The sequence below is a fragment of the Bufo gargarizans genome, chromosome 3, assembly GCF_014858855.1.
Source record: "Bufo gargarizans isolate SCDJY-AF-19 chromosome 3, ASM1485885v1, whole genome shotgun sequence".
Lineage (NCBI taxonomy): Eukaryota > Metazoa > Chordata > Amphibia > Anura > Bufonidae > Bufo > Bufo gargarizans.
The window spans coordinates 36711179-36724966 of NC_058082.1; the positions used below are offsets into that span (position 1 = coordinate 36711179).

At 40.1% G+C, this 13788-nt stretch overlaps 1 protein-coding gene across 4 annotated transcripts in view; it reads right to left on the reverse strand.

The window, feature by feature from the left end:
* Window positions 1–12862, reverse strand: part of CCDC83 (coiled-coil domain containing 83) — a 30622-nt gene extending 17760 nt beyond the window's left edge. For all 4 annotated transcript variants that reach the window (XM_044287269.1, XM_044287267.1, XM_044287264.1 and 1 more), the window contains exons 1-4: window positions 12774–12862; window positions 6277–6395; window positions 4480–4564; window positions 3647–3815 (exon numbers count right to left, since the gene is read on the reverse strand). In XM_044287269.1, coding sequence (XP_044143204.1) covers window positions 3647–3815; window positions 4480–4564; window positions 6277–6383 — 361 coding nt within the window. In that variant the 5' untranslated portion in view covers window positions 6384–6395; window positions 12774–12862. The remainder of the gene's footprint in view (window positions 1–3646; window positions 3816–4479; window positions 4565–6276; window positions 6396–12773) is intronic.
* Window positions 12863–13788: the final 926 nt, after the last annotated feature.

Below are 13788 nucleotides of genomic sequence, written 5' to 3' on the forward strand. Positions count from 1 at the left end.
TGAAAGATGTTCACAGCTAGGCTAAAACTTAACCCTTTATGACAAAAACTGCTGAAAACTAATTGAAAAAAAGTTTTTAGCCCAAAATGAGAAAAAATGCAATCTTAAAAAAAAATGACCCTGAAGATGTTCAAAGCCTATAAGGGCTTATTCACTGTCGCAGTCAAGTTGTAAAAATAGTTTTTTATGTTGGACAATCACAGCACATCTGATCTTCAAATGACACGGCTGCATGGCTCTGATAACTGCACTGTAACAAGCCCTGAGCTTGTGCGATGGCCACATGACCAGGGTGGACATTGATTCTCTCTGTTAAGAATGATGGTTCCCAGTTCATGACAACAAGCAGAGATCTTGAAAACCACCTCAACAAAGATTTCCTTAGACAATTGCATGACTTCATTGTAAAATAAATAAGTTGTCTTTGCTGAAACAGCCAAATCTTGAGGCTTAGCAAATGAGGCTGAGGTTGGTACGTGACTGTCACCGCCAGACATCTGAGAAGCTCTGACAGACGTTCTTCAGAACCTCCTGCTTGAGGTTCTTTTGTTTTGCTTTCGTTTTGTCATCTCGTTTCCCTCTCTCAGCTGTCATCTAGTTGCACTGATTGCATCCCTTTAAATCCCCTCTCATACTGCATCACTTTGCGGTTTATACAACTTCCTGGAGTGTGTGCATGCTGGATGCTACAACTGATGCTTCTACAGATAAGTCTGTTCATTTATTTGTGTTTTCCTGTTTGCTTGATCCTAGGTGACCCTGACTCCCTCCGTATTAAGTGTAGGGAGCCATTGGTCGTGTCCCCTCACTATTATAGGGTGTTCAGGTGTCATACAGTCAAGGAACGAGGGTATGCAATTATCTACCATAGAGATTTTTGCATAGGCTGAGCAGTAAGGGAGAGAGCTAGGGCTGTTACAGGGCTTACCCTTTTGTTCCTTAGTTTTGGATCAAGTCAGTCGGATCTTCATTTGTGTCTTCTAGTTTTCTGTAACACCATCCGTGACAGTGACACAATAGGGTCGCTGCACACGTGTGAAAATCCAGTATTGTCAGTCACGTATGTGAAGAGATACACCCAAGCACTTCTGGGAGTAGAAAGAAAGTCAGTGTGTGTATTTTTTTCATCTCTTTCCTTCCTCCTGCATCTCCCTCTTCCCCTCTCACAGCATGCTTTCTCATGCACAGACACGCACTGAGATTTACTGCAGCTGCTTCCCCCTCCTCTCCCCAACTCCCTGACTTCTAATTCCTAAACTATTCTAGATGGTTTCTGAAAAATGGTAGACAACCTATAGGGAGAGGAAGGGCGCTATAGGCTGCTAGAAAGTAAGAAAGGCGCAGCAAAGCCCTAATATGGGGGTGTTGTAATGCTCCTCAAACCTATGAAAAGCCACACCAGTTACAGTCACAGACTGCCTTTGTACTCCTTCCAGGCATGAGGTCTGACACATACAATACAGTAGCTGCATCCCCCTCCTATCCCACCTCCCCATCCTCAATTTACCATGTTACTCTAGAGGCATTTTGGATGACTGAGCAGGTTTGTGAACATTTATGGAGATCCTGCAAGCAATAAAAGAAGAACTTCAGGTTCTTGGAAGATGACGAAGATGCCATTTTCTCCTAAGAACATATATTTCTCCTGACGGCACCATGCGGCACTGGTCTTGCAGGCTCCATGTCACTGCTTGATACTGAAAGAGACATTTTTTTATTTTACTTTGCCTCTTGGATTTCAAGGTCATCTTTGTCTAGAGCAAGAACATCCCCCTGGAGGATCCTCACAAGGAATATTCTTGTTATTATCGTTATTTTCTTTCCTCTCCTGTTGAATCCCTTCGTTCTCCTCTGATTCTACTAAGCAGATATTTTGGCTTTTGAGCCAAAGGCAGCCTGGAACACTTAAACTAATAGACTTGGAGGAGGATCACGGGAGATCAGTCCTCTAGAGAGATAAATGTTAAGAATTACAGCAGCCCCGGGATAAAAATTTTTATTTTTAAATAGCCGCATCCCCAGGAGAATTGCACTGGAAATATCACAGAGAAAAGTCTGTGCCAGTACTTAAAGGGGCAGTGCATCTAGATAAAACAAGGAAGAACATAGGTTAAGAACTTATATATGTCTTTAAGTCTTAGGTCCTACAAGACCTTGTAATAAACCCAGCATCTTCAGCGAGGGCCATGGGTGGAACTTATCTTGCCTTACAGAAAGAGGGGAAGATTACTACTACAGCAAGCTGACTCCCAGACAGCAAAAAGAAGGAGGGGAAGATAACATGCATGACTCCTGGGATACGTATAGTGGCAGCTGCTAAACTTTTATGTCTATTTTGGGCATAATAGAAAACTTAAAAGGAAGAGGATGGAAATCATGATATGAGTGGGATTTAGAAAAACTGTGACAGTAGAATAACTGACCTGAGAATTGTCAGCTGGCGGATTCTCATGCTGTTGTAGTCAGGGGTGCACCTAGCCTTTCTGCTGCCTGAGGCGAAAACTGAAACGGCGCCCCCCCCCATGCCAATTTATTAACCTAACCTCTTTGCCACAATGAAAGCGCTCATTGCCCATGGCCCTTCCGCTGCCCCCCTCTTGCCCCTACCTGGTGCTGCCTGAGGTGATCGCCTCACCTGGCCTCATTGGTGGTGCACCCCTGGTTGTAGTGTGAGAACAGCAGTTTCTGACTCATCTCATATCCCTAGGTTTGGTACATACATCATATATAGCCATAGGACTCTAGTTTGGCATCCATTGGCCCAGTACCAGCCGGTATACATTTTTTAAACATGGCAGCCCACCGGTGACTTATGTCAGTGTTTTCCAATATATTAATGTAGGCCACAGCCCTCCGTCAGAGATATACACGTTGGGGAATCCTTCCGATATATACCGCTAATAGAAAACTCAAGTACAGCGTGAACAGAGTGTCAAACGGGTTGTCCAATATGACCACTTATCGCCTGTCTACAGGATAGGAGCGGCTTAACCACCACCTCATTCTACTGATTAGTGGAGTAGACAGAGCCTCACCGATCCTGTGGATGGGAGATAAGACATCTTTCTGGGTCCACCTCTTCAAGCCACTTTTCCATTTTGTCATATCAGCGAGGACTCCCTTGACATTAGGACGTATGAACAATGTATATTTTACAGATAAACTTGTAATGACTCCTACAAAATGGCAGCCAAACTGACACATTACATGAACTCTGACCCCCTTGCTCTTTACCTGATCTGCATCTAAACACAGTGCAGTTAGCTCCCCCTAGTGGTGGCTGCAGAAAGCAAGTATTTTATCATTGAACTCTGTAGGCCTCGGTTATCAAAACTGTCGTCCACAACGACCAATCAGAGCTCAGCTTTCATTTCTTAAACTGCTGTTTAAAATGAAAGCTGACCTCAGGTTTGTTGGTATAGCGGTATGTCAAGACAGAAGCAGGAAGTGGAGCGCAGTGTGACTCTGGCGCCCTCATAATGGCAGAGGTGGGGGATGGGCAAGGTAAGTTTAAATTCTGTTATTTTTTACAGTATGTGAAGCCTGAGGGAAATATTTTTTTCAGCTGGAATACCCCTTTAAGGATATCCAATACAGTCCAGATAATACAGGCTACTGTACTACAATATTATATTTGGCCTCTTACCTTCAAACAGAATTTCCTGCTGGCGGATATATTGCCACTTCTCTTTTATCACTTCATCTACTTGTTCTCTGTTGACGACTTCTTTCTTTTCCACTTCTTTTTCCTGGGCCTTTGCCTCGCTCAGCAGCTCCTTAACATGCACGGATTGCTCGGCTTTTAAGCGCTCGTTCTAGGTATGGCACAAAGATGCTGGTTATTTGGGAGCCAGCGAGGAACATACTTCTTGATAACCTACCAAATGCATGTTAATATAAAGTAGGGGAAATACGGAAGAGAGTATGACTGCAGAATCAGACTACACAGGGATTGTTTGTAGTCTGTAACCATGGAGACACACACATAGGTCTGCATAGGGGCTATATGTATAAAACGAATAACTTTTACATTAATGTTATATCACTTTTCTGTCTTAAAAACTTTCCAATTCTCCAGCATCCAGTGGAATATTTTATGAGTGGAGTCTGCCCTACTCTTCCAGATGCATTGGTGCAAGCAAAAAGACTTGGTAGTCAATTCAGTAGTTAAAGAAAAATCACTGCACTCCAATGGTATGATGCAATAAGGGGTTATTTTATTTAACAGAAGACATCAAAAAGTTCTGATCCAGACACGTATACAAATATATAGTAAATGTATCTACAGTATAGGTCACCGGACATTTCAGTCCAACAGGACCTTCCTCGGTGGTATAATCTGAGACGTGGAGATGGCATCTAGAGAAGCCGGATCGCTTCTAGGTCAACTCGATGAAACTGACCCTTATCTACAGCCCTAGTCAACTACATTTGAGCACCTCGAAGTTCTCCCATGTGTTTAGGAATGACTGAACTTACCCTTTCTTTATATCTCACATTCTTTTCTTCCATTTGCTTCAGCTCGGTGAGCAGCTCTTCGATCCGGCTCTCCTTCATCTGAATTCTGGAATTACATTTTTTTAATTAGTGTTGTATTTGAATGAAACCACTGTGCACACATTGGGTTGCTACAAGTGCGATGGAACTAACCTCATGGACTCCAGCAGTCAAGGTGGTGGAAATTAGCTCCGTGAGCCCTTTTCAACAATACTGAAGAGCTGAGCGATCATTATCCGGGTTCAGAGCTGAATCCGGACATATCCCCGTTTTCACCCAGGCAGCCCCTCTGATATCAGCATCAGACATTTCATGCTTGCTGATACAGCGCAGGGCAAGTGCTGTTTGTTTATATTTTTTTACACTGCTAGGCAGAGTCTTCCGCCTAGCAGTGTTCCTGGTGATGTCGCAGCCACTAATGGGCGGGCTTTACACTGCCCTAGCCGTTTTACAGGCTTGGGCAGCGCTAAAGCCCGTGCTGGTGACATCACCGGGCTCACTGCAAGGCGGAAGCCTCCTCCTAGCTTTCCCCATGGAGAACCCAGTATGTCACTGGATCTCCAAAAAAGCCTTTACCCTGCACGATTGCAGGTGAAAACGGGGATATGTCCGGGTCTATGTGCGACACCATGGACTGTCACTATAAAAAATGTTGCATCTACATGTCATCGTGTAGTTCCCCCCTTAAACTCTGGACTCCTAAAGATGCCCACAAATGGCTCCACATCTTCTGTTGGTTGACATCTGCCCACACTTGGTACCCATAGTATGTGAGTGGCCCAATGAGCTCTCCTGATTGCCACAAGCCCTTCCTCAGTCCTATATCGCCTTGATCATCAAACTGGCTCTGCCTGTGATATGTATCTACCTTTGGCAGTCCTTTTTGGCAATTTTTGAAGGAGCTGAATGAAAAAAACTACACTTGGGGTAAAAAAAATGGACCATAAATGGCTGATGATGTGATAGGTAAAGCACTGCACTGGTTCCAGGAGGAGCCACATAGAGAGGAGAGAGGATGAGTCAGAGAGCAGGGAATAAGCATCTCTACGAAGCCTGGGTGGCTCTGTGACTGAATGACTACGGTAACAAAGCGACTTTCTGGACCAAGCATCATCTAAAATAATCTATAAAGTCAATATAATGTTACTACGATGGGCACGTGCTACATAGTGAATAACAAAAATATGTTTTCTCTTGCCTGCTGCCCTGACACCTTTCCTGTACTGTGAGCACAGAGTCAGCTTTGTCCTAAACCGTTAAGACCGACTAGTTGCTAGGATACACTGTCTGACAGATGGAACCTCTTATATACGATTGTCGGGTAATGTGCACCTAGCAACCAGTCTGCCTCAGATTTGTAGGGTCTCTGACTTATGCCCTAATTGACATTGATCTGAGGAGGCATTTCACTCTCAATCTCATAATAAAGAACTTTGAAGATTTTTTGTAAGAATACATGTAGTCTGAGCATCCCTTTAAAGGGTATATCTGTCCAACACTCCCGAGACGGGGGTGGGTTTGGTTGCAAATGTGGTTAGGTTTGTGCATATTTATTCCAAAACTGAGTGGTTTGCAGGTATTTCCTTGGCATTTTGGAGCAGTCACAGGAGTGGAGTCCCTAATTTTGTTGGCAACTATGTATCCAATATTTAGGCAAATGCAAAATACCTTTTTACAATAACAGTGTCTTCTTACGTAGGGTTTTGGGCCCCCTTAGGCAGCAGGCCTAGACGTGACTGTTACCTCTGCACCCTCATTAGCTTTGCCCCTGATACTTACTGATAAGCCAGAAGAGCTTCTGCAAATGTCATCTTGTCTTTCTGAGACTTTTTACTTCCCTTCTTTTTCTTGGTTCCTTTCTTGCCCTTTTTCTCGCCTTTCCCCATGGTGGAGATTAACTGGAATGAGATAAGAAATAAACATTTTAAAGGTACACTGCCAATGTATATTTTGTCGGAAGGGATCCCTAGTCCCCAGTATAAAATGTGCCGATATGTTCTTTGGTATGCTGTATGGAAATACTTCTCTGGATGTTTCTAGCTCTCCCATGGACTCCATGACCATCTCCAACCGATTGGCAGGAAAGGATATTTTGGACTATATAGAGGAGTATCCCAGGACAGACCCCCTTTATAATAAGATATTTTAAGTAGGTCCCATACAATAAGATGGTCGTAGTCCTTGGCTTTCCTTACTCTTCTTCCATGCCACTGTGTGCATTTGTTGGGTGCCTAGAATTGTACAGTAATATGTTGAACCCCATGGAGAAGAATGTAAGGGGAATAATATGACCTCTATATACAAAATATTTAGTTAAGAGCAATGATTAGAGGCAAGTGAAGTAAAGCTTCAAGTCATTAAAGGGAACCTGTCATCAACTTTATGGTGACCTCACTGAGGGCAGTATAAAGTAGTGACAAAAAGGCTGATTTCGGCGGTGTGTCACTCATGAGCTAAAAGTAAGTGGTTGCCAAGAACCAGCATCATAATCATTGCAGCCCAGGCCTTGAAAAGAGTCAAACCTACCTGAGAAAAGTCCTGGTTATTCCTAATCTCCTGCTCTCTCTCCCCATCTGCTGATGATTAGCAGTTCTCTCCTAGAGAGAAAGAGAGAAAACTCGGTAGAAGACTGTCAGCCATCAGCAGGAGAGCAGGAAGTCATGAATAACCAGGACTCTTCTCAGGTCTCCGTGACTCTTTTCCAGGTCCAGTCTGCAATGAATGTGATGTTGGTTCTTGGTAACCACTTACTTTTAGCTTATAAATGACAGACCGCTGAAATCAACTCACCTGTCTCTACTTTACGCTGCCGTTAGTATGGGCAGCATAAAGTTGATGACGGGTTCCCTTTAAGTCTTTTTTTTTTAGACACATTTTCATAATAAAAGTACCAGCCGTAGTGCCCTGATGGTGTTCTTCAAGATTGCTGGGTGTCTGGTTCCAAACCCAGATCAGCGTCTTAAAAGGATTATCCAGCTTTTAAATATTGATGGCCTATCCTCTACGTAGGTCATCAATATCAGATCAGTGATGTTCTCACAACCACCAACCCTACCAATCAGCTATATGAGGCAGCCGCTGATGCCACTAACATAAAGGTGGATTGGCCGCAAGCAGAAAGCTCCATCCGTTGTGTGGTGCTGTGTTAGAGAACTGCAGCTCAGCTCTGATTTACTTCAATGGGAATTGGGCTGCAGTACGACAGTGTGGCCACCATTGTGCTTCCAGTGATGGTGGTTGCCACAAAATGCTGATTGCTGGAGGTGCCGGGTTTCAAACTCCCACCTATCTGATATTGATGACCAATCTGGTGATTAATGGAAACCCCATTAATATTGTCAATGAAGATAATTATCCCCCATAATGGTGCTGATAGAGCTCCAGTGACAGGTAAAAAGAAAAACGCATATGACGTATTAATATAAGTGACATTTAGCTACACTGACAGAATAAAACTATCATAATACGGCTCACCTATGTGCCAAAAATTTGACGTGTATAATTCTAATTCTATGTACAAGATATTAGCAAATTCAATGCTGCCGCTATGTACAAGAATATAACTACTATAATACTGCTCCTATGTACAAGAATATAACTACTATAATACTGTCTTCTATATACAAAAATATAACTACTATAATACTGCTCCTATGTACAAGAATATAACTACTGTAATACTGCCTCCTATGTACAAGAATATAACTACTATAATACTGCCCCTATGTACAAGAATATAACTACTATAATACTGCTCCTATGTACAAGAATATAACTACTATAATACTGCTCCTATGTACAAGAATATAACTACTATAATACTGCCTCCTATGTACAAGAATATAACTACTATAATACTGCCTCCTATGTACAAGAATATAACTACTATAATACTGCCTCCTATGTACAAGAATATAACTACTATAATACTGCCCCTATGTACAAGAATATAACTACTATAATACTGCCTCCTATGTACAAGAATATAACTACTATAATACTGCCCCTATGTACAAGAATATAACTACTATAATACTGCTCCTATGTACAATAATATAACTACTATAATACTGCTCCTATGTACAAGAATATAACTACTATAATACTGCCTCCTATGTACAAGAATATAACTACTATAATACTGCCTCCTATGTACAAGAATATAACTATTATAATACTGCCCCTATGTACAAGAATATAACTACTATAATACTGCTCCTATATACAAAAATATAACTACTATAATACGACCTCCTATGTACAGGAATATAACTGCTATAATACTGCTCCTATGTACAAGAATATAACTACTATAATACTGCGCCTATGTACAAGAATATAACTACTATAATACTGCGCCTATGTACAAGAATATAACTACTATAATACTGCCTCCTATGTACAAGAATATAACTACTATAATACTGCCTCCTATGTACAAGAATATAACTACTATAATACTGCCTCCTATGTACAAGAATATAACTACTATAATACTGCCTCCTATGTACAAGAATATAACTACTATAATACCGCTCCTATGTACAAGAATAGAACTACTATAATACTGCTCCTATGTACAAGAATATAACTACTATAATACTGCCCCTATGTACAAGAATATAACTACTATAATACTGCTCCTATGTACATGAATATAACTACTATAATACTGCCCCTATGTACAAGAATATAACTACTATAATACTGCTCCTATGTACAAGAATATAACTACTATAATACTGCTCCTATGTACAAGAATATAACTACTATAATACTGCGCCTATGTACAAGAATATAACTACTATAATACTGCCTCCTATGTACAAGAATATAACTACTATAATACTGCCTCCTATGTACAAGAATATAACTACTATAATACTGCCTCCTATGTACAAGAATATAACTACTATAATACTGCCTCCTATGTACAAGAATATAACTACTATAATACTGCCTCCTATGTACAAGAATATAACTACTATAATACCGCTCCTATGTACAAGAATAGAACTACTATAATACTGCTCCTATGTACAAGAATATAACTACTATAATACTGCCCCTATGTACAAGAATATAACTACTATAATACTGCTCCTATGTACATGAATATAACTACTATAATACTGCCCCTATGTACAAGAATATAACTACTATAATACTGCTCCTATGTACAAGAATATAACTACTATAATACTGCCTCCTATGTACAAGAATATAACTACTATAATACTGCCTCCTATGTACAAGAATATAACTACTATAATACTGCCTCCTATGTACAAGAATATAACTACTATAATACCGCTCCTATGTACAAGAATAGAACTACTATAATACTGCTCCTATGTACAAGAATATAACTACTATAATACTGCCCCTATGTACAAGAATATAACTACTATAATACTGCTCCTATGTACATGAATATAACTACTATAATACTGCCCCTATGTACAAGAATATAACTACTATAATACTGCTCCTATGTACAAGAATATAACTACTATAATACTGCTCCTATGTACAAGAATATAACTACTATAATACTGCGCCTATGTACAAGAATATAACTACTATAATACTGCGCCTATGTACAAGAATATATATATATTTTGATAGTGTGATGTTATCTTGGTTCGGGGGATGAGGACAATAGTGTTGCTGTTTCTGGATGAAAAAGCAGACCCTTTTATCTAAAATTTTATTTTATTAGTTAGGGCAAATTTTGTTTATTTTTTTATTAATACCTGGACAATGCCTTTATTTATGTCCTAACAAAAGCGTTGTCTCTGCAGTGTGCCCATGTTCTGCTAGTCATTATAACTGGATAATATGGGTGTAGATTATATAATATTAAGAAAGAAAGGTAAAAGGTAATGGAAAAAAAAACACTATTCAGCCCAGAGTCTACATCTTGGCCGGGACTAAAGACAGAGTAAACAGCTGGATGTGGGTTTTCATTTAATCTTGACTTGAGGGACAGGTTCTTCTGATGAAGACCTTCTCCTGGCTCCTGGCCCGGGAGGAAAATGTGTCGTCATCTGAGGAAGAATCACTTCATTTATGAGCTGAGCTAGGAATGGGTTCTTGTTTGTTGTGGATGAAGAACAGCTGAGCAGACAGGAAGGGAAGTCCTCAGCCAACAAAAATTCATTATCCTCAGATTTTACACTCGGCCTGAAAGCGAAGCCTTGTAACCAATCCCTGAATTACTGGGGGTATAGTATGTCATACGGGAAACTATGCATCAAATGGGCCTATTCATAGAAGCCTAAGTACACCAAATCAGGATGAAAGGAAACTGGCGCAATTCACTACTACATCTATGACTCAATGTCAGCGACATAGACTGAGCGGAGACGTATGATCAGCTGCACAATTATATACCGTACATCTGTTCTCACTGCCGAGCCAAGACTACACATACAGCGCTGCATAACAACATCAAGGCCAGTGCACATACATATTATTGTACACAGGTATCAAAGTAATAGTAATTATACATTTATCTATAGGGAGCAGTATTATAGTAGTTATATTCTTGTACATAGGAGGTAGTATTATAGTAGTTATATTCTTGTACATAGGAGCAGTATTATAGTAGTTATATTCTTGTATATAGGAGCAGTATTATAGTAGTTATATTCTTGTACATAGGAGCAGTATTATAGTAGTTATATTCTTGTATATAGGAGCAGTATTATAGTAGTTATATTCTTGTACATAGGAGCAGTATTATAGTAGTTATATTCTTGTACATAGGAGGCAGTATTATAGTAGTTATATTCTTGTACATAGGAGCAGTATTATAGTAGTTATATTCTTGTACATAGGAGCAGTATTATAGTAGTTATATTCTTGTACATAGGAGCAGTATTATAGAAGTTATATTCTTGTACATAGGAGCAGTATTATAGTAGTTATATTCTTGTACATAGGGGCAGTATTATAGTAGTTATATTCTTGTACATAGGAGGCAGTATTATAGTAGTTATATTCTTGTACATAGGAGCAGTATTATAGTAGTTATATTCTTGTACATAGGAGGCAGTATTATAGTAGTTATATTCTTGTACATAGGAGCAGTATTATAGTAGTTATATTCTTGTACATAGGAGGCAGTATTATAGTAGTTATATTCTTGTACGTAGGAGCAGTATTATAGTAGTTATATTCTTGTACATAGGAGGCAGTATTATAGTAGTTATATTCTTGTACATAGGAGCAGTATTATAGTAGTTATATTCTTGTACATAGGAGCAGTATTATAGTAGTTATATTCTTGTACATAGGGGCGGTATTATAGTAGTTATATTCTTGTACATAGGAGCAGTATTATAGTAGTTATATTCTTGTACATAGAAGCAGTATTATAGTAGTTATATTCTTGTACATAGGAACAGTATTATATTTTATTTTTATTTTTTTGAAGAGACCTTAATATAGCTGTATACTATAATAAATATTACCACCACATAGTCACTGAGTGCATGTTTACAGATCTTATATAAGTGTAGAATGCAGATGCAGTGTAATATCATCATACCCTGACAAACAGCATAGAACAACACTTAAAGGGGTTGCACGGAATTAACATTTTGTATTTGTATTTGTTGCCCGGACATCTTTGAGCCCTCACTTTGCAGCACATTTTAACTCTCTTTAGCAGCACAAACACCTCGATAAAGGACTTTAACAGGGCTTCTTTTTCATAGATCCATCTTCCTAGCCAGTAGTGCTAGCCACGTGTCCCCAATGACACAGATTTTCCAGGTCCTATCAGCCACAGACTGCCCCCTAATTCAAGGTTTCTCTAATGCTCTAAAAACACAATTTACTACATAAACTATCATACCTATCTACAAACATGAGAAACACAGATTCCTAATCCAAAAACTATAGAACTAGGTGTCGTGAGCCAACATAAAAATAAAGTATCACCTTCCTTGCCTTATTATCCCTACAAAACATTATAGTTAAAACTCCAAATAATACCGCCATACACAGCTTAAATAATACTGGGTGGTTTTACTTTTTACATGGGGTTCTTATTCTCAGTGGTCCTCCAGCAGACAGGACCCAGGGCAACTGCCTAGTTTGCCACCCTCGAAACCGGCCTTAATTTAGAATATATACATTAAAGAAAGACAGGAGAGGCCTTACTGAGGTCTTCTGCTGAGTAACACACTGCCCAGGACAGGCCTCACTCCCCCGAGTGTCAGCTCTTGGGTTGTAAATATAATAATTACTGCAGTCCGGTCACCCACCTGTACTCAGCAAATGAGGAAAACTGTTCCTGGATCTTACAAGTCCTTGCAACAGCCGCCTGACCCGCAATCTACAACATTCTGTTGTCATAGCAACACCTGACTGGATACATTTGTATCTGTGCTGCTGGCTGTGTTCTAGCGACACCTGCTGTTCAGAGAAAATATAGCACATCAGTGCCCAGTTTGCTCTGGTTTGTCTTACTGGGTTTTTTCTGTAAAACCTAATGGAAGACGGTGGTTTATGGCCACAGTCAGTGAAAGAAAAGGTCTGTCCTGACATAAACCTTCTCCATCTGTAAGAAATGTATCAGATCTTCCTCTATAGTGATAGGCGCCATTACTCCAGCTGTGGATAGGGGATAACTTGTGCCTACTAGAATACCCCTTAAAAGCAAGTATGTCTCCAGTGACCTCCCTATCAAACTATTTGCATAGACAAGTAGCTGTGGTTCACCTCAAACTCTGGATTGTTTTTTTCATCCAAGGCTCCGTTCCCAAGTTAGGATACATTTTCTTAACATACAAATTAGGCCTTTGGTGCAATGAGGGCGTCATCTTTGCTCTTGTTGCACCCAAGCGCCACTCCTTTCTGTGGGCGGCACCTGCCTGGCTGCTTTGACTGACAGCACAAGGCAGTGGCAAAGCAGTGAGGGAGGGGCTGGCCACAGAAAGGAGTAGAGCTTGGTTGCAACAAGAGCAATGGTGACGCCCTCATTGCACCAAAAATTGCAAATGAACAAAAAGTATCATAACTCAGGAACTGAGCCTTTGATCAACAAAAGAGAACCAATGCTTTAATCAAGAGAACCACTGCTATTTGTCTATGCAAATGATTTGATAAAGAGGGCGCTGGTGAAGAGATTACCTCATAAAGTTTGGTTTTCTATTGGAAACCAGATCCCATTACTGCCTGTGTCATATTATAGTCAGTGCAGTCTGTCAGGAGGCGTTCACCTTATAGTCAGTGCAGTCTGTCAGGAGGCGTTCATCTTATAGTCGGTGCAGTCTGTCA